General features: G+C 41.6%; 1 protein-coding gene across 2 annotated transcripts in view; it reads left to right on the top strand.

The window, feature by feature from the left end:
* The first annotated feature begins 387 nt into the window (after positions 1 to 387).
* PLCL2 (phospholipase C like 2) overlaps positions 388 to 22056 on the top strand; it is a 101609-nt gene continuing 79940 nt past the window's right edge. Inside the window, exons 1-2 of one of the 2 annotated variants that reach the window (XM_039549082.1) lie at positions 388 to 454; positions 1586 to 2126. In XM_039549082.1, coding sequence (XP_039405016.1) covers positions 1815 to 2126 — 312 coding nt within the window. In that variant the 5' untranslated portion in view covers positions 388 to 454; positions 1586 to 1814. Of the gene's footprint in view, positions 455 to 575; positions 897 to 1585; positions 2127 to 22056 lie in introns of those variants that run through there. The other variant, XM_039549081.1, reaches the window with a different exon arrangement.

Below are 22056 nucleotides of genomic sequence, written 5' to 3'. Positions count from 1 at the left end.
CCTAAACGAGTGTGTATGGAGTACGTGAGGGCACTCCGACCGAGCATGCTGTGTCGTGGACACGCCTGCAGGTACCCATCAAGTTGCAGTTTCCGTTAAGCTTTTAATATTCCAGCACTCCATCACATTCGTTCGTTTATTAATTAATGGCTCTGACTGGACCAATTGGGCTCTCACTGGGCTGTCAGCGCCCGGTAGGACGCAGGAATGGTCGCTGCGCCGCCGCCCCCCGCCCTTCCTGCGCGCCGGGGCGGCTGCAGCCCCTCGGGTGAGCAGGGCGGGTGAAGAGCCCGGGCCCCCGACGGGAGGGGCGGGAGGAGCCGCCGTCCGGGGCGGAGGGGAGCGGGGAGCGGAGGATGCGGCCGGGCGCGGGGGGCCGGGGAGCGGGCTCTTTTGTGTCAGCGCGGAGCCCGGCCGGCAGGCACGGGGCGGGAGCGTGCGGAGGAATCCTCCGGTGAGCGCGGGGCGCGGGAAGGGGCGGGCGCGGGTCCTGCCCTCCGGCGGAGCGCCCCCGAGCTGCCGGAGGGGGGTGCTGGCGGCGGGGCCGCCAATCCGCGCGGGGCCGGCCCTGTGACTGGCGGCGGCGGCAGGGGGGGCGAGCCCGGAGCGCTCGCTCAGCCTTCCCCGGAGAGTTTCCTCGCGGGGGCGGCCGGGGCTGCCTCTCCCCTCGGCGCTGCCGGCGTTTCCCCCCACGGGGCTGCTGCCGAGCATTGGGCCGGGGAAGGCGGCGGCGGCAGCAGCAGCAGCAGCACCAGAGAGCGAGGGAGCAGCCACATGAATCAGTTTCTCTCTGTATCCGGCTCCGGGCAGAGGCGGCGACCATAGCGGGGAGGAGGGGAGAGGGGGAAAAGCGGCTACTGCAGCAGCGGCAGCCGGGGGCTTCCCTCGCCGCCGAGGTGGGCAGCGGGGCCGCAGCGTGCGGGAGGGGTCGGCTGCGGGCGGAGGGGCCGCGGGGGGCCGGGGGTGCGCTGCCCTGGCCGGGCTGTCTCCGCTCTGGGGCGGCTGCATGTCAGCAGGCAGCGGGAAGGGAGAAAAGTTGCCGAGGGTGCCCGGGGGCTGCCCCGCGGGGCGGCGGCGGTGACCCTGCTCGTGTTCCGCCGCTTCTCGCCGCCGCTCGTGGCCGGAGAGGGGCTGCGGCGGATCGTCCCCGCCGCGCGTGGGACGGGCTTTCCCCCGGGCCGGGGCCGAAGGCTTTGGGGCGTGTTGTTCTGCAAGTTCTCTTTTCGCTCCCGCTTCGTTGCTTCAGCGATTGTGGGTGTCGCTGTGTCAGGGTGAGAAAATACCGCCATCAACGCCTCTCGTTTTCCCGGCTGAGCAGCCCCAAAAGCGCAGTTCCTCCGGTCCCCTGCCGCCTCCCTCGCCCCTTGGCGGCCGGGGCGGGCCGGTCCCTGTCCCCGCGGCGGGGCTGCGCTCTGCCCGCTCGGTGCCCTCGGCGGGTCGCGCGTGTGCCCGGCGGGGACCCCGGGCAGCCCCTCTCCTCCCACGCGTGTCCGTGTGTGCGCGCAGGGCAGCGCGCCGCGGTGCGACGCTCCCCCGCCCCGAGTGAGGACGGGTTGTTACGTTTCGTCTCCTTTTCCCTCTCCAGGTGCTGCGGGACTGGTGCTCGCCGAGCCGCCACCGACACGTTTCGTTTGTCCCCCTTCCCCTCTTGGAGCTACGCGGCCTCGGCTGCCAAATGCGCGGGGGGGAGAGACTTTGGCTCAAAATCCCCCGATCGTAAATAGAGAGAAAGCGGAAGGAGAGCCACCGCCGAGCGGCCGCGGGAGGAGGGGAGGGGGGCAGCGGTGGTGCTTCTGCCGTAGCCAGGGAGGCTGATGGCGGAGTTTGGCAGCGGTGGCGGCACCGGCGGCGGGGGGCTGCCCTCCTCCCCGGGGCCGGTCCAAGGGAAGGTGGCCTTCAAGGCAGGAGATGGGGAAGGAGGAGGAGGAGGCGGCGGCGGGAGATCCCGCTTTGACAGTGCGGGCAGCCGGGTCTCCAACGGGGACTGTGCCCAGCCGGGAGCTGGTGAGGAGCCGGGATCAGCTCCTCCTGCAAGCCCGGAGAGCAGCAGCAAAGAAAAAGGATTTTCCACCAGTCAACAACGAGAAGGCAAACCCGGCATCCCCCGGAGGAGCAGCATAATTAAGGTAAGAGCTCTTGCTCCTCCCCATCGGGGTCTTTTTCTCTGTGACAGAGGGAGGGAGATGCGGGCGATACATTGGGCTCACAGAGCCTTGGCTCTAGATGAAAGGACAGGCAGCTTTTTTCTTTCTCTTTTTTTCCTCCCCCCTGTGGTGAGGGGACTTGATTTTTCCTTTGTCAGAAGTCGACAACAGTGAGAGGATGGCTTTGTATACATCCACACTTGGGGGTAGCTGGGCGTCATGTTTTGAGGTTTATTAAAGCAGAAGGCTCTAACTCCTGTTAGGGAAGGCGAGAGAAACTAGCTGGCTGGTGACAAGACAACATGGGCACCAGCCTGGCAGGGAAAGACATGAATTGTACAGTATGCTTGTTATTTGGGATGCACCTGTGCAGAGCAATTTTGTGGCTCCATTGGCTTGTGTGTGTGACAGGCACACAGCAGGTGATGAGAGATTCGGGATGTCATTGGGCTGGGGGTGGGAGAAGGCATAATAGGGAACATTCTTCTTGTTAAAAATGACAGCTTGTTTAGCAGTAGGCTGAGTTGTACTTCACCTATAGAAACATCTTTATACATGGTGCTGCATATTCTGAACGCCTCTATTTCAGCTTGAAAAGTAAGGGGAGCATCAGTGGTAGAATGTAGCTTGGGCAAAAAGGAATAGGATTTTTTTTTTTTTTTTAAATACAGTTATTTCTACAAATACAGTTGTTTATTTCTTCAAATACAGCTTATTAAATCCGTGGTTTCTGAGATATGTGTTGGGTTAGCTTTCCCAACTCCACGGAAAAGGTTGAGAGAACATAGAGAAATTATTCCAATGGTATAACAGCTGTGTTAGCTGTGAAATGAAGCACAACTTCAAGTACTTAAGATCTGAGTTTAATCAAGGTTAGCTAGATCTAAATTAAACTGATGTGTTGTTTTCTTAGATATTTATATGCTTCCAAAATCAGCTGTGGTGGGCTGACCTTGGCTGGATGTCAGACACCAACCAAAGACACTCTGTTGCTCCCCTCCTCAGCTGGACAGGGAAAAGAAGATAGAACGAAAGGCTGAAAGGCTCATGGGTCGAGATAAGGACAGGGACAGATCACTCAGAAATTACTGTCATGGACAAAACATACTTGACTTGTGGAAATGAATCAAAAATATAGGATAATAAGAAATAAAACCAAATCTTAAAAACACCTTCCCTCCATTCCGCCCCTCTCCAGTGGTGCAGGGGGATGTGGAATGGGGGTTGTGGTCAGTTCATCACATGTTTCTGCTGTTCCTTCCTCCTCTTGCGGGTAGGACTGCTCATGCTTTTACCCTGTTCCAGCATGGGGTCCTGTCCTATGGGAGGGACCATGAACTTCCATGAACTTCTCCAACCTGAGTCTTATCCACAGGGTGCAGTTCTTCCTGAACTGCTCTAGTGTGGTTCCCACATGGGGGTCACAAGTCCTGCCTGTAAACCTGCTCCAGCCTAGGCTTCCCTTTGTCCATGGGTCCTGCCAGGAGCCTTCTTCAGCATGGGCTTCCCACAGTGTCACAGCCTTCTTCAGGCATCCACCTCCTCTGCCGTGGAGTCCTCCATGGGCTGCTGGGGGACAGCTTGTCTCACCATGGTCTTCTCTGTGGGCTGCAGGGAAATCTCAGCTCTGGCACCTGGAGCACCTTCTCCCCTCCTTCACTGACCTTGGTGTCTGCAGTGTTGTTTCACTTGTCTACTGTGCTCCCCTCTCTCTGGCTGCAATTGCTTCCTGTCAGTTTTCTCCTACCCTGTTAAGTCTGTTATCCCAGGAGTACTGCCACAGTCACTGGTGGGGTCGGCTTGGCCATGTTGGAGCTGGCTGGCATTGGCTGTGTTGGTCATCGGTGAAGCTACTGGCACCTTCTCACAGAAGCCACCCCTGTAGCCTTCTTGCTGCCAAAATCTTGTCATGCTAACCCAAGAGACATTCCACCCCTTATCATTAAAATCCACATCCATCATACAATCTTCACAAATTTCAGTCACATCAACGAAAAAGAATTCCCCACGCCAAAATCAAATACATCACCATCACAACACCAAACAAAACACACACAATTCACCACAGTTAGAACATAAATTCCACACAATCAGCCCATGATTTGCCCATTATCTCTGTTGTTCTGTTGGTTGGATGATGGAAAAATGTGTAGAATATCAAGACTAGTAGTGTATTGAAAGTTGTGTTACTGTCTCCTGGACCTTGCTGTAAAAACCAAGGGGAGAGCAAGGGCAGTGAGCAGTGGAACACATTTGACAGGCTGTACCCACCCTTCCTGTTTGAGCAGTGGTGCTGGGCGTGTACGTGTGTGTGTGTGTGTGCTAAAGAAATTATAACAATGGACGAGGGGCAGCTGAGCTTGGTATTGGAATAACTTCATATTTGCTGGATTTGCCAGTGGTTTTTTTTTTTACAGGTCTGATATTTCTTAAAGCTTTTTTGTTTCTTCTATGGTAGCCCAGGAAAGACAGTAGTGTTGTTTGCAGTGTGTACCATGCTGTTCCACTACTTTGTAGTGTATGATTTAATTATACAGCAACCTTCTGCCTCTCTGGGGACCAGACAAGGTCACAGTACCTAGGGATTTGTGATATATTAAGATCAAGAAGCATGAGATAAGGAAATAGGTTTTGAATTACATTTCATGGATAGCCGAGTCAAGGTTCTTAGTTTCTACAGAAATGTTAGCACTTTGGAATACAAAATTATTCAACTTTCTGCTATTATTGCTGCTGAATACTGTTTTGCAGATGTGAACAGTAATCTGTGCAGCAGCCAAGAACTGATTACAAAAACTTTGTGTTATCCTATGAATAATTATCTTGAGTGGAAAAATGTGACAACACTGCATTTAAGGTTATGTGGTCCATATTTATTTTAGATATGGCTGTTTTAATACTTTTGGGAAAAATCACCTGTCTAAATATATTCTGAATATTATTCTGCCTGCTTAGTTCAGCAGTTCAGGTGGTTTGAATCCGGGTGTGTTGGTGCCTGGTTTTCACTATAAAACCTTTTGGAACATCTGGCAGGGGTAGTAAACCTTAAGATGCTTCTTGCCTGCTCTTGCAGTGCAAATGTCTGTAAAGAGTGGAAAAAGTAAGATGTAATATGTTTTTGGAGAGTGTTCCTGGAGTTTCAATAGCTTATGTAGGTAAAGCTACTCTTAAAGAGGATACAAAGTAACCTCAAGGAACAGGTCTGTTCCATGCAGATGTAGATTTCATACGTTTGTGCAAAACATGACATTGTTAGTTGATCTGTAAAATGCACCTTTATGGAATATCTAATACTTAAATGTTGTCCCTGCCAATTACCGTGTAGGTGTTTGGGTCACAAACAGAAAATTGACATTTGAGTTAATAGTTCTAGTTCAGACGAAATCCTTTAGAACCACAGGTTTGTGCATGAGAATCAGGAGCACAGATCTGTATTTTATTTTGGTTTCAGTCTGTGCTTCCATTGGCTGTCTATTTTCATAACTCTGAGAAGAGCAGTTGCTGCCTTTTTTCCCTTTCCTTTCTTACTTGCAGTCTCTGTTCCCTTTTTCCAGTAGCTCCATATATTTTTTTCTGTCTTATTTACTTTGTGCACCTGCTAATTTTGACTTTTTCTTTCTTGTTTGGTATAACATGATGTACTCTTTGAGTCTGAAGTGTCACCTAGGATGATGGCAGGTGGTACAGCTGCTATTACTGGAAAAAGTAACACAGGCTTTATACATAGTAGTTTACTTGGCCTTTCACTCTCATATGTCAGCTGTGTTTAGACTGAAAGGATTAAAGATTGTACTCTTCATTTGTAGCAATTTTTATGGAATAGCCTTTTTTATTGCTTGCCTTTGTTGTACCAAATTTGAGGACTAAAGACTACGTACATGTGTTTATAGAGACTTTTTCAGTTTCTATTTTTTATTCTCTGTATTTATAAGATTCTGATTTTTCAAGAGGTAATAGTGATGATGCATTGTGCATCCATGAGATTTAGGCTCTTGGATACCTGATTTGTGAACTAATTTATGTGCCACTTGTTTGTACGTAGTGGGTTTTGGGGTGATTGTTTTGTTTTTCCATAATATTTTCCTTGGTGCAGCTAGCTGTGGTTTCCTATTATGTAATTTCCTACAACATTTCCTATAATATTCTGTGAAATGAATTTACATCTTGCAGTTCAAAGTGGATTTAAGCATCCTGTGAACTTTTCTTAGCTGCTCTGACAGTTGGCAGTGAGCTTACTTTATTTTTGTGTGAGGTTCCTCCACGCCTTTCTGAAAGAGACTTTGAGGTGGGTAGGCGTTTGAGAATCTTTAAGGCAGCAAGTGACTTGTGGTGTATGGGTATGTTTCCTCAGAGCTGCTTGCTTCCAGGGACGTCCAATAAATGGTTACAGAACCTCATGGTTTCCCAAAGCTATAGACCTAGACAGAAAGAGGTCCAGGGGGACAAATATGTCTCTATTAGGAGACAGGTTGTGGTAATAAAATGAGAAGAGATACACTTAGGAGAAACTGCAGTTATTTAGGAAGGCAGCAGTGAGAAACACATGGAGAACGGTGGCTTTAGCATTCTGTGAGCAGGAGTGTTTTTTGTCAAGATGTGTGTGGAAGCAAAGTCCAGGGTGTTTTTTTGGCATATACCAATACTGATCTCAGTGTCAATAAATTTCTTGGCTGACAACTTAAACAAATTTGTATCTTCCTTTTTTCTTCTGGTCTAAACAGAAGCTCTGTAAAGTCATGCACTTGCTGAGCATTGTCAACTCCTAAGTTTCAAAGTCTGTGCGAAGAGAGGGACCAAATTTAGCAGGTAGATCCTCTAGGGTATAATTTTCAGCAGAGCTTTGCTTTTGAAACTAAACATATCTGTGTCTTTCTATGATGGGGGATTTAGACAGCATATGCATCAAGATCTTATTTTTTCTTGTTGGAATGCCAGTATATGTTGCTATCTTGTTCAATCTTTTGTGATCTCTAGTTCATACTGTAATACCCATTTGTATCAGGTGTACAAAATATGAAATATGGAGAATGTTGAACAGTGTTTTCTACAGCTCTGTTTTAAATGCTTTAATATAAACTCTTTTGCTTTCATGGTAAACTCTAAAGTAGCATTTTCAGTGGACTTAGGTTCTCTGCAGTTCTAAATTATCTTAGCCACAATATTTGCAAGTCTTCATGGAGGCCTAGGAACAGGTCATACATATTTGGCTTCCATTTGAAAGAATATCAAGGAATTAGGTTCCTGGACTCAGTTTAAAGTATATGAAATTACCTGATTTTCAGTCATTTTTCATATTACAAAGAAACCTGTGTAATGGTGCAAGTAAACTTGATTAAGCAGTCTTTGGCTCGAAGATGCTAAGGTTCTTTAAGTTCAAAGAAAACAGCCATGGAGAGGAAAGAAGGAGAAAACTAACATGTTTGGTTTACTCATGCCCTTCCCCTTGGAAACAAAATGCTACAGTATCAGCTGAATTTCTCCTGGATACAGAAGATCTGTGGAGGAAGGATGTGGATGTCCCAGCAGTAAAAGATATTTTGCCCAGAGCCCATGTCCTAATTGACACCAAAACTGGCAGCACAAAAAGGCATATATTTAGGGAAGAAGGCAGTGATAGTTGAGCTCCCCGTCTAACCTTGGACAGCCATTCAACTAGACAGCCAAAGTGTAAGTTTTTCTGAGAGGCTGTTTCTGGATTTGTTTTTGTTTATTTCTTAGTTTTCTCTTGTTGTTTTAATGCAGATCTGTCTTACCTCTTTGGTTTGTCATTATGAGAGACCTGAACAGCTAACTGCAGCTCCATGAATCCTGGAGCTTTCTTTTAGAGGATGCTGTCTCTGTGATTTTTTGGACTCTCAGCTAGATTATAGAAGGTTACCAGCACCTATCCATATTTGTATTCCTTCCCATCCTCTACTACTGATTGTGTACTGGCTTCCTAATTTTTAAAAAATACAATATTTTGAAAAGAAGACTTTAGCACCATAAAAATCCTATCTTCTGTGATACAAAAGCTGTATACTTTAGGTATTTGCATAGAGTATCATATATATACGCTAGACCTATGTATCAGGCAGTTTACTACTTGTTAACAGTGACACTGTATGTCACAGCCACTGAGTGGGTAGGTTGTACATTGCATTTGGTCTGTGTTTTTATTTGCATTAGTAGTTTCTGTAGACTGCAGTAATCGAAATTTTATTTGAAGATATGTAACACACAAAAAAAAAGTTGTTTGTAGAAATGTATACATGAGGATACTGCCTTTACATGGTTTAGTTAGCTTGTGTACAAAGAGAAGCATTTTTTTCAAAAGCTGACTTGGAGTGGGAGCTTAATTTGGATGAATTTAGCTTCTCTGACTTCTCTTCTGGAAGAGCTTATCTGTCTATTTCTCTTGACTGAGTAAAGAGCTTGGCTAGTGTGAATAATAGGAACTCCTTCACCGCCTGTGCCCACAAAACCTTAGACTATCCACAAAACACGTTCAGTCTGTTCAGTGGTGAAAAATTAATTAATGGAATTAAAAATCATTATGAATACCTGATGAGATTTTTGCTTATGCCTACTATCAGGCTTGATCAGTGACATGACTAGTTTAGCCTATTTTTAAACTAGGAATTAGAGCAGTGGTGTCCTGCCCATGGCTCACAAATAGTACACTACTTCCATGATTTGATTGCATTTGTGGAAGATTAAAAGAATTTAAACAGAGACTGACAGGACAAGTTAATTGTGTAGTTTCCCAGCCTTTGCTGGTCCATGGATGATATTGCCATCCATCCTTGTATTATTTGCACTGACTCTATTAGGGAAAGACCCTTATATAAAATTTGCCAATTGTCAATCTCTAAGGGCAAATTAAGTTAGAGCACATATTATGATATTAGTGCATGGATTCTAAATTATTTATCTTTTCACACAAATGTGGGATTGTGTTCAAAATTTAGAAGTCTAAAGAGAAACAGACTAGCAGGTCGATTTTGGGGGAGGAAAGGTGTATAGTAATTTATGTGTAATATACATGGAGAAGAGGAAATCATGAAATCGTGATAAAAATCAGCAATGTATATATATATATATAAGAATGTTTAAAAATAGGGCTGGAAGAGACCTCAAGAGGTCAGTCTACTCTGTTCCACTGCTCTGCTACAGGATCGACTGTTAATAAATTTCAGTATGATGCTTTTTGTCTTTTAATGACCTTTTGTTTGTGATCCTTCTATGCAAGCTGCTGCCTGATTGTTCCTCTTTGTAATGTGCAAAAGCAATCATCTGCAAAGAGCTTGTACTTGTCCTACTAACTGCATTCTAATTATTTCAGATTATATCTTCGGTTTGTCAGGTTCTTTCTGATTTTAACGTACCTTCTAACATACATGCAGCTCTTCCACCTTCAGGTAAACATCCTGTTTTAACTATGCTCTCATTTTATCATACATGGTACATGATTTTTTTGGGGGGGGGGGGATTGTTAAGTAGATTGTTATAGATTTTGGTACAAGATCAAATTATATATTCCATGGTTAAAATAGAAATTGGTTATTTGTATTCTTCACCACCTGTAAATTGAGTGATACGATGTTGCAGAATCTAGTTCAAAAATACAATTTTTGAGAAAATGTTGTTCCTTCTAAATATGTTAAAATAATAGTTGGTAAGTACAAATTGATATTATTATTATAACTGGATTGTAGCATTGGCATAAAATGGGCCCTTTGGAGGGGGCTGGTTTGTTTGTCTTTATGGAGAGTAAGTAGCAAGTGGCCTCTTTCCCTGTTTTGCAGCTGTGTTTATGAGACTATTGTTACTGGTTTACAGTGGATCTTCACATCTGGCATGCCTTTCAAACATGTGGCAGTGCCATCACTGTACTTCTCCCTGTTGTAGAAGGCTGTGCATGAAGCAGTCCTTTGAAAGGATTGTTGCCCATCCTCTTGACTGCAATACATCTCTTAATAATCTACTTAACTCGCTTATTTTCCAGAGCTGTCTGTATAGACTCATCTGTCCATTGTTCCTGAAGAGGAACATCCCTGAGTTCACTCGCCTGTTCCCTTCTACACCTTGACCTCACAAAACATGAATATTCAAAGCAGTGAAGAGTGCACTGTAGGGAGAGACTGGAATTCAGCAGTACTGAGGCTCACAGTGTTAACTGGTACAGCCTTGGGAGAGTAAAATAGCAGTGATTCGTTTCTGCCTCTCTTGGGATTCCTTTTAATGTCATTTGGCCTTTTGGAGTAAGTAATAAAATATCCCTGAGTACTTCAGATTGTATACCATGCTCAGGAATCTTTTCAGATACCAAATTTTCACGTTCTGGAAATAAGTGCAGGCGGACAGGAAGTATCTTTAAACAAACAAACCAACTCCTTTTCAGAATAGCAGCTGACAGTTTTATAAAATGAGCAATAAAAAATAGCAAGATATTAAGCTGGATTTCAAAGTTAACTATAAAAGTCTTTAACAAAAGAAACTTATTCAGACGTTTTATTTTGGTATAAGAAATGGGTACCATACAAGTATATAGCAGATAATTGATATTATGCATATTAGTGTAATGGCTGTCCTAATGCCTTTGCTGAAATTGATTAAAATGATTTGGTATTGCCTTTAAATTATGAGATAATCCATACTTCAGAAGAAAAAGACCTGCAGGTTTTTTCATAAAAAGCACTTCCACAGAATTTTCAAGATTTTTTAATGGTTGAGTTTCTGTGATTATAACTTCCCCCCCCCTTATATTTTTTTCCTTTCTTCTTACCAGCATTATTATTTTTCTTACACTAAAAAAAGGCAGAGCATTATACATTTCTGTGTGTGCTTTGATGTTTTAGCATCTGTGAACATATCCCCATCCTTTACTGTCCTTTTTAGTGTAGGATAGGAGAGGAAGAATGGTGAAATTCTGCAGCAGCAGAATGGTCTGCACGGGTTTTGTTTTGTGAAGTACCTCTTATGATGGAAAATCCAGGATGCTTTATATATTTCATTACCTAGTTCCCTGTGATGAAAGTGTTTGACATTGTCAACTGTTTGTTCTAGCTGCATTCCTTAAAATAAAGTGTAAATGACTGCTTATTTAAAAAGATATAATTTCATTGCTTTGTATTACCAAGGTGTAGTTTGGACTAAAAGGACAGGAATTCAGCTTGTGTTGAAGCTTTTGTTAAGAATATTTTCTTCCTGTTGTTGGGGGTTTTAGGATAGGCAGTTATTTATTGATTTTAAGTAACTCCTGTGAACAGCACAGGAACACAAAAAAAGGCAAGACAGTGACTTTGTATACTCTACCATGCTTTTTTGTTTAGTAAATTTAAAGCAGAATGAATCTCTTTCATGTACGTACTGTAGGAAATGTTAGTTTCTGAGTTGCAGAAATAATACTTACATTCAGTTGCAATATTGACATGTTTACAATGTAAATACATCCATTTTTGCTACGTAAGGCAGGAAAAACTCAGTAACAGTTGGAAATAAATCACTTCAGGAAATCAGTCTTGAATCAACTGAAATGTATTTTGTTGATTACAGAGAATGCTCCCTAAATAATTTTTTTTTTTTGAGATCTGTTGATAGCAGTTTGTTACAAAAAGCCAATGTAAATTCTAGAGTTCAAGACTAATATTTATGTTAAATGAGAATGTATTTCATCATGGCACATTACTACCACATAGTGGAAAAAGCTAGATCAGACGTAAGCCGTTTGAGTCTGTGTAGTATTAGGTTTTTCTTGCTTTTGAAGAACCTTCCAAGAACTTTATATGGCCTATTGGATGTACTTCATTTGTTAAACCCAAATGTCCTCTAATTTCTCGTTCTTCCTGGTTGTAGTAGTTGCAGTGATGTGTTTCACAAACGTTATTTGAGGTTAACACTTTTCAGCCTAAATAATGCGTTCCATGTTGCCTCATGCTTGGTCCTTCTTCAGTGAGCAGCCAGCCTGGTCTGGAATCTGCTCTGAGAGTGGTGGTGTAGTGTGGAGCCACTGAATGCCTCCAGTTGTGAGAATCACCTTGTGGTGTTTTGTAGATTTAGAAGGATGCTTTGGAAGAATGGATAGCATTGGTCTTTCACTAGCCTGCTTGGCCTGGATCCAGTTTGTGTCTGTCACCTCACCTGTTGTGTCACCCAGCCTGCTCATCCCTCCCTTTCTTGGGTCTCTCCGCATCCCTCATACAGCTTGGCCTTCCTGCTTCAGCAGTAACAGACTGGCCACACTCTGCTTTTTGTCTGGAACAGCTCGTGGAGAACCTTCTATTCCCAGCAAAGTGCTGGAGCAGAGCAGAACTCTGTGTGCTCTGTGCAGTTCTTTGTGTCTGCTTGTGAATCCCCAGAAAAGGAGTGATGAAAAGGGAGTGCACATTCCAGTGCAAGGCTCTCAGCCTTCCCAGGGGGTTTAAGTCCTACAGGCTTTGGGGTTTGAACCTGTCTGTGATGAAGGCTGACTGCACAGCTTGGGGTAGATGCATCTGTTTCCCCCAGCCTTCAAAAGTTCCCAGCCCTTGTGAATTTTAAGGATGGCTGAAAGTCCATTTGGCTCATGATGTTGCCTCCAACAGGAAGAATAGAAGAAACCTCCTTTCCTGACATCTGCTTCCAGCCTTAAGTGATCTGGAACTAAGATGCATTTAATCCTTATGGGTGGTTTTTCCTCCCCATTAATTGTCAAAAGCCAGTTTGACTTTTGGAAGCTTTTCACCACTGTAACATCCTATGGCAGTTTCTTAACTATGTGTTGTGTGAAGAAGTCAGGTTTTTTCTCTTTTTTTTTTTGTTTCTTTGCATGGTTTTACCAGGCAGCTATTTACTTGTTTACCTGGTGTCCCCTGGTTCTTATGTTAGAACACTTTCTCTTTTCCACAAATGAGCTTTGTTCCTCACGTTTGCTTTATGTAATTTTTTTTCCTGGGCCAAAGCATCTCAATTTGTTGTCATTCCACCTATTGAAGCTTTTCTGTGCATTCTTTTTTTTATCCTGGCACCCTTTAATATGTTTTTTTCTTACCATTTTATTAATTTTTTGCAGTGCAGGACTAAAATGGTATTCCAAATGTGTGCCAGTCAAATGTGTAAATCTACTATAACGTAATGAAGGTTTAGCAATATTGTGATACTAAATTGGACTGTAATTTATTTATTTTTAGTGTTGTCATCATCAAATATTTAAATGGTATCACTGCTGCTAATTGGCAGTGGGAGAGTGCTGTTAAAACCTTTTGCTAAATATTTAAAACCTCTTTAAAGGACTATGTAAGAATGTTTATTCTAGTGGTGATAGTTGTGTTGGAAGTGGCTGCCATTAACATCTTTGCAGGAGACAATTGTTCTGTTAGAAGTCTTTTAGGAAGTGTTTTCGTGGTGCTGGTGACACAAAGCATTGCTGATTAGCACATCGAGCTTCTAGCTGTGGTTGGCTTTTAAGGTTCTTGTCCAACACTTGTGTTAATGGATTATTTTATTCAATCTTTTATTTCTTTTGCTTTTATAATGTTTGAGGCTCTTCAGAATGCCTGTGTCAGAGTCCAGAAGAGTCAAGAAGGCATTTTTATTCTTCAGAAAACTCACACAAAGTATAACAATGAGATCAGATAGCTTCCTGAAAATAGAACATCTGAAGTTTCACTGCAGAGAATTATTCAACTGAGGATTAAAATGATTATTAAATACAGTAAGTAATGAAGGACAAACATAACCAGAAGTTTCTGTGTCCCACGAGATTGATACAACAGCATTATCTTGGACGGAAATCCCAACACTTTATTGCTTGTCTGTCTTTTCTCCTTTGAGGAGGGAAACTGGTTTGTTTTCTTTCCCTTCTTCAGTACTTTCTCACTTCTGAGAAGAAAAGTCATCCCTATTAGCCTATTCCTGCTCAGTTGGACTGCTGTGTTGAGACATACCTTGGTTACTCCTGAATTCCTGAGGATTTTTGAATCCTCATACTTTTGTGAGCCCATTTTGTGACAAGAATCCAGTGTCTGACTCATAATTTCTGAGCATCACTGTCAGCAAAATTATCTTTATGCACTTAAGTCTCAAAGCTTCAGGTAATTCTACTGCTTGTTCTAAAATGTCTGATTATGTGTTATTTTTCTTGTGTAAGTGGCATACGCTCAGTTGGAGTAGCAAGAATAGAACATGGCATGGATTTTAATTGTTTTACATGTAGAAATTAATATTTTTGTCCATAAGTATTGAACTTGACCTCCAAAATAGTAGTTTAGGAGTTCTTGCTATGCTGGGAGAAAATTCACCATTTCTTTGTCCTGATAATTGCAGATGATGTTTTATATTAGTTGGAAATAACAGGTCAAATGTATACTTTCAGTGGGGTCAGCTGCAGAAAATATTTTTCTTTCTTCTACATCTAATCCCAAATTCAACTCAGTCCTTAGTGGATATATAAAATTTACTATAATAATTTGAGTGCCTTGCGATTAAAGTTTTGGCACTAATAATGATTTACAAGATTAACCACTTGCCAAATATCTAAGAATCTTAAACTAATCTTATTTAAAAAAAATGAGATTCTAATGTTTAGATTTACAATACAGTTGGCAAACCATTTCTTCGTGTATTGGAAGTATTATGAAGTGAATTTATTGAATTACTGAATTCATTTCAGCTCTTTTTCACTTTTTCTGGTGAATTTAGTAAAATTACATGATGGGATACCATCATGCAACTAAATGCATCTTTTGCTGAGAAAAACCTGTCACCTGGAGCTCTAACCTACTGCTTGATTATCCACCATCGCATAGACTTTATGTAATTCTGCTCAGTGTGCTTTATCAAATGATATCTTTGGCTGAAGTGATGGAGAAATAAGATTTTTCTGATGTGTTCTGTTAAAATACAGCATAGCTGTTAAATGTCTAAAATTTTTTTGGTATAAAATAAATATAAATAAGAATTTTTAGTATATAAGGCAAATGCAGAGCAGTATTATGTTTTTTTCTGTTTGGTTCAGAACCTTACTCCAACTGCCATGTCACTGAATTTTGCAAGAGTCAAAAGGCATTGTGGTGAAAGCTACTCCCTACTTTTTTTTCCTTACTATTTAAAATATTTACAAGACACTTCTGTAGTCTAGAAATGCACACCTTGTAACCTTTTCTTATTTTAAATGTCTCATCTGCACTGCTTACAATGGTTGATGGGAATAAGTCATGGGCTTCTGCTGCAAACTTCTGTTGGCTGCTTTGAGCATAAGCCAGGTGGTTTTTTGTCTTTACTTCTTTTTTCCAGGATTTTTCAAAAATATAATACAGACTGAGCTCTTGGTCCATTGATTTAAAAATCTTATGTAATTGTTAACAATGTAGTTAGTTGTGTGAACCTTCCTCTTTTTACTTGCTTAGGAGGCTTTGGTAACAAACTCCTGGGAATCCTTGCTGGACAATGTGAACTGTATCGGTCTTGCACTGATCAGGGGATTATGCAGTTAAAGATTCTTAAAATGCTGTTGTTGACAGACAAAACTTCAGAAAAAAGAGTAAGGCCTCAATTCAAAGCTCTCAATTTGTTATACTAGAAAGGATGACAAAATGTTCTGTATTATTTCAGGCCAACAACTTGGCAGAAATTTAAATCTGAGTCCAAGGCTCCTGAAACCAGAGGCTTGAGAATGCAAGCAGGTTGCAGGGCTGGTAATGAAGGGAAATACAATGATTTCACAGACAGCTGAGATATAAATCACAGTCACAATGTTTAAAGGAGTTACTTGGAAAATGTAGTATTCCATTTGATAAAAACCAGAAAGAGGTATGTTAGGTGTGGAATATATTCCTTGTTGCTAAGTAGTAGCACAGTTTTTGAAAACTGGTGAAAAAAAAAGGATTTTTGGTCATAGGATGAGCTTTATGCAAAGAATAATGTGATTGAATGAGGGAAAGTATTTTGCAGTCCTTTTCCTACAACTTTGGTATCTCATAGTTTTCACAGATTTCAGCACCATACAGCATTGTGGAAAGCTACATTTACTAGTATTTTGCAGTGGGTTTTTTTGTTGGTTTGGTTTGGGTTTTTATTTTTTTTTTTCCTTTGTGGAGTACCAGTTAATTTCTTGCTGGAAAGTGTCTTGGGAGATCTTATTATGAAAGATAGTTGTTGAGCAGCAGCAAAATCCCTCTGTGACTTGTCAAATCATCTCGCAATCCTACAGTGTATGAAATGAATGTGACATTTCTTAACCCTCTTTCTGGAAATATGGTTCTTTTAATGATGGTTCTTAGTTTATAAGATTTCTTTTTTAATATAGACAGAATAAAATTTGTGCCTAATATTTTTGTATTGTTACTACCCTGTTTTAAATACAACTCATGGTTGTGTCAGGGAGTAGGCTTCTTCCAGTGGGAAAACAAAACATTCTTGCACCTGCCATGTTGAGGAAAGGGAGAGAGGCAACACTTTAGAGAAAATAAAAAATTGAACTTCTGTCTTGCATTATACTACTGCTAAGAAACACTCTTATCCAGCTGTGTTTAGATGATACAGGAGAACTCTCTTCACTATGTCTGTGGTCTTTCTGTGTCTTACATTCGCTGCAGTTCTGTGAGGCAGAAATTGCGCTGCTTGAAACTTCATTTCCATCTCTCTTGTTTTTGTAGCTTGTCAAACTCATTACTTGTTGTAAATAAGCAATGAAAAGCCATTTCTTCTTGCCTTCAGGAAATCTTTGTTTTAATGTAATTTGTTACTATAAAGCACAGTAAGAAATGTACTAAAACTCTAGGAGACTTTGAACCAGACTGTTACTGAAAAATATACTTATTTCACATTATACATTTTCTTTCAGTATTCACAATAAATGATTGGGAGAAGGTGACACCTGTTAGAATTTTGTAGCCCTGTTTTGCCTCCATGTAAAACTTTAGAACCATCCCCTCCCCCCACAAAAAACCAAACCCCATATTTTAGGCTGTAACTTGAAAAATTTCAGAGTTTATGGGCACCTTTTCTTAAGTTCCTTGCCCAAGTTATTTTGGGATTCTTCACTGAAGATACTTGTTACACTTAGCTGTCATAACCTGTTTTCCTTCAGTTATTGCAAAGCTTATCAGGTCTGAGACATTTGTTTTTCACTTCTATATTGTAGACAAACAAGGTCTCAGAAAACAATGTAAGGGACAGAAGTGTCATTAAGAAAATCTTTCCTAACAAATGCTTCGGAAAGAAATGTGGCAGTTTTCCAAATAGAGGAAATAAGCAAATGATGCAGAAAGCTGACTTTTAAGGTAGCATAATGTAAGTCCTTCACTTTTAATTCTGTCCATGTTGTCCTTTTGTTTGTTTGGGATTTTGGGGTTTTATGTTTTTCAGGTTTTTTTTCGTGTATGTGTGTGTGAGACTGGGAGGTCTCCTGTCTGGCCTGAGTGTTACATGAGTTCATGGTAGTTGACCTGTGTTGGTAGCTAAGAACAACAAAAAGAACAGAGTAATTATATTTTTCTCTACTATGGCATTATTTTGTTATATGTTCTTGATTTTGTGGGATGTATTCACTCTGTAACACTGTGTATATTCACTGTGTATCACTCCATGTTTTTGAAACATTTTCTTTTTTCTTTAAAGGTAGTAGCATAACGTGGTGGTATTTTCTTGGGTCAAACTTGTAAGCTTATTCTATTTGGTTCGATGTGCAGGATTAATTGAATAGACTGCTTTTAGTTTGGTGGAGATATATATATGCATACATATGTATATGTGTGTGTGTGTGTGTGTGTGTATTAAGGGGAAGATGAGTTTACCAGGAAGACAAAATACTCAATTTAATATGGGTATCAGTGAATCAGAATTGTAGTTTTCATTATATTTGTTCCTGATTCATAGGAATGTTCCAGATTCATAGGATTCATTGGAAGGGACAGATGTGGGAATAAAACAAAATTCCACTTGCATTTAAAATAGTCAAGATAAGCTTAAAAGCAGAGATATTTAAACTATTCCTTATTTCATTTGAGACTAATTAAAAATAGTTACTTTTGGTGTTTATTTCGTGGCTTGGAGGTTATTAAGTACATGGGAAGAGAATATTGTGTTGCTGTGGTGTTCCTAATGGACCAAGCGGCATCTGGTCCATAGTGATACCAGTTTGCTGTTCCAGTAAGTTTGTGTTGTTAAATAACCATGCAACAAAGCAGGTCACAGCCTTAAGGGAGAGTGCTTATTTGAAGGAAAGAGGGGAAAGTTACAGAGTACTGGGATTTCACATCTTTTGTGCTCAGGTTCTTTAACATTTCATTTTCCTTTACACTTTCAAGCAGCCAAAGATAAAGGAAATGGAAAATATCTCAAAACTACCCTCGAGCTACAAGGGGGAATGGTTTTAAACTAAAAGAGAAGAGATGTAGATTAGATGCTGGGAAGAAATTCTTTATTCTGTGGGTGGTGAAGCACTGGAACAGGTTGCCCAGAGACGTTGTGGATGCACCATCCCCAGAAGTGTTCAAGGCCAGTCCGGTTGGGTCTTTGAGCAACCTGGTCTAGTGGGTGGCATCCCTGCCCATAAAAGGGGAAGGGAGGGTTGGAACTAGATGATCTTTAAGGTCCCTTCCATCGTAAGTCATTCTGTGATTACATATTCCTCTTGGGGCCATCTACAAAGGTGGTAGTAGGATTGTGTCCATGAGTCCCTGCAAAGGCTCTCTGTGCAAGTTCCTCACTAAAAGGCTTTCTGGCTTGTGTTCCAGTTGGAAAATAAAAGATGGGTTTTGGAATCTCTTAAACTGGTAGTCATGAGCTGCTCTGTTCACTGGTGTGCTGTAAAGCAGGCATGGTGGTGCAACAATCTCCCTAGTCTGAAGTGGATCAGAGACTTAAAAACTGGAATATAAATTAAAGTAAAACACACAAATAAACAAATTCTTAAATACACATCTTCATAATTTTTGTGAAGTTTTCTGTTAAAAAAAGGCCTTTTTACATCTAACCCATCATCCTATCTCCAGTGGGCCTGCAGAAGAGTGCTTGAATGCAGGCTGAAGGTTGTCTAGGCAAATGATAAGCAAGAAGACAGAATAAACTGATGTGTGTGCCCACTAAATAGATACAAGATGGGGAAACTCTGCTCAGAGGAATACAGGGAATGCAGTTGCATGGTTTGGTAAAGGCCGAACACTTAATAACTGAAAAAGATAACTCAGTGCTGAATGTCCAGGCTTCACTGTCCCTGATTCACAAACACTGGCTGGATTCTAGCACAGCGAAGGACAAGGTAACAAAATACCACATTGGAGCCCCTCTGACAACCCAGGTGCTTCCCACTGGGGTCACCTGGGGGATATGGTCATGCTGGGGCTGGTGCAGCCATCACTGCTGCCTTTGCCTCCTGGGCTGCTTTGTCCTGGAGCTGTTGACTGCAGCCAAGGCTGCCAGCATAGGGAGGCTGGGTGAGAGCTGCCCAAGCAGCTTTGTGAAGCCAAGCATCCAGCTGTGCAGCCTCATCACCTCCTCGGAGGCTGAGAGGCCTCAGGGAGGTGCCCAGGTGTTGTAACAGCCTGTCAAGCTCCGCCGTGCATGGAAGCAAGGACAGCAACCCCTGTTGTCTCAGAAGCCTCAGTGTGCAAAAAGGAGGAGACAGGCAGTGAAGTGCTTTGACTTTTCATTACTAAAGTTCACTGCTTCCCCCTGCCCTGCTTTTCACAGGGAGAAGTGCAATGATGAACTAACCTGTATCATTATCCCTCAATATTGACCTGGTAGTTTTCAGTGACTTATTGCTCAAGGGTTCTTGGAGTCAGTGGTGGTATTCTCATATTCAGTATCTACATTTAAAGGATGAGTTTTGCTTCCATTATTTTTTCCCAGTTTCTTTTGAGCCCTGTATACTTTGGCATCTGTAGCACAACTGGTGGCTCAGAGTTCTGTATCTTGAATGTGCTGGTGAGGAAAAGGTACCTACTCTTCTTTATATTGAATCTTCCACCTGCTAATGTCATGTGATGTCTCTTAATTCTCTCTACAGGATGAGATGGTGCAAAATCATTCCTTATTGTTCTTTGTTTTACTTTGTATTCTGATGTCATGTTTGCTCTCCTATAAAGTAGTCAGGTATGAAGTATAGATTAAAAGATTTCTTAAGACCTTGGCATCTTATTAAACATAACAGCTGTCCTGTCTACTTGGAAAAAATCAAAGTCTTTTATTAATAATGTGCAGTGTCTCTCAGCCTCTTTTTCCTCGATATGTGAAAGTAGATTGGTCACACTTGAAATCTCAATGCATAGGGATCTTGTGTTATGTTTTGACAGTTAGTTTATCTGATTTAACTGTAAGGATAACTTATGTAACTTTCATGGATAGCAGAATCCTTCCACACTAACAACTTATTTTGACTCAATGAACTTTTGTGCTGGCAATAATTTCCCAGTGATAGTCTTCATTACCCAGAGTTTCTGAAACATCTGTTACATCAACATCCTCATTCAAGGTTTGGCATTCCTGTTTCCCCACCCTGTTTGTCTGCATTATTTAAATGTCTCTGTTCTGTTTTATCCTCTGTCTCTGTTGAAGTGTAGTCACTTTCTATCCTCTCTCTTGACTAGACAGTGTTACTGTGATTATTCCACAAAGGATTAATAAACTGTGAACTATTGAATTCTTCACAGCTTTTCTCAGGTATTAAAATTTAAAAGGTCACAGGAAAGTATTGAATTAGATCACTGACACTGTTCTTTTTTGGTTTAGAGGAAGCCTTCTTCTAGCATGTGCTCACTCTGTTTTTTCCAGTTTTGGTAAATCTACTTGGAATTATTCTTCCCAGAATTAGTCTCTCTTGGGAGATAGTATATTACTTATTCTCCTCCCCTTCCATTCACCTCTTTCACCCATGTAAGAAAAAAGCCCTTCTTAGTTCTGAAAAGGACTGGAATAATTTGATGACTTCTGCTTGTGGGAGAGAGGAAAGTTATTTTCTTCATTCTTGATGTCTTTTTCTCTTTTTGAGGAGCTCAAGCTGGCCTTTTGTTAACAGAAATTGCTTGCTGCTTGAATCCATTAACAAAGTTCTTGTACTGAACTTAAGATACCTGTGGCAATCTCATGGTGGGTACTGAAATTATTCCTTCATGCTCAGCAGAAGCAGGAAATGTGGTGTGTACAAGAGAGGAAAATAAACAGAAAATTCTTTAGTTGTTGTCCATAGTGTTTAGTAATATACTGATGGGAATTGATAAAACCCAGTTGATCTGAAGGGTCCTTAGCAGGTCCGTCTGAATTATTTGGAACTGAAGAATATTCTGCAGAGGTGAAAATGACAGTTCTCAGTGTTCATCCGTAAAAACTGAGGCTGCAAGAGAAGTGCTCTTCCACAGCTCCTGATAAGGATTCAAGCTTTATTTCTGCCATGTATTTCTTATTGATAGAACAAAAGAAGAGAGAAAAACTATTTTGTAGTATTTTCATGCTTTTTCAAATCAGTATTTTTTATTTTTAATTGTAAATCCAAGTTAAAACATAGTGATGCCTTTTCCTGGTCTTAAAATCAAGAGTCAAACACGGTTAGAAGGGAAAAAGGGATTTTACCTTGGTATTTATTTTAAGGATCCTTAGGTGCACCATGTCCAGGTGGAATGCACCCCAATGCACACCACAATGCACACCCACAATAGATCTGGTATAATATTATAGGTCTTACTAATTAGCATATCTATCAAAGATTCCCCAATGAGAGGCTCGAGTGAGCCCCCCCTCCCCGAGGAACCTTCCCCTGGATGGTTCTATCTTGGTTTACAGAATGTGTTCTGGAGAGGGCCTTGGGGTCTGGGGCACACTAACCCCTACCTACAAAGCTTCTAAAATGTTTAGTCTCCTAGCTGAACAAACAAGTCCAAGAATGTAGGGAAAAAGCACTAGGAATACAGAAGTTGTAAAAAGGTATAACAGGGGTATAAAAGAAAAGGCAAAA

The sequence above is a fragment of the Corvus cornix genome, chromosome 2 (assembly GCF_000738735.6).
Source record: "Corvus cornix cornix isolate S_Up_H32 chromosome 2, ASM73873v5, whole genome shotgun sequence".
Taxonomy (NCBI): Eukaryota; Metazoa; Chordata; class Aves; order Passeriformes; family Corvidae; genus Corvus; species Corvus cornix.
The sequence above is the reverse complement of the archived record's forward strand: the minus strand, read 5'-3'. Positions and strand labels throughout refer to the sequence as shown.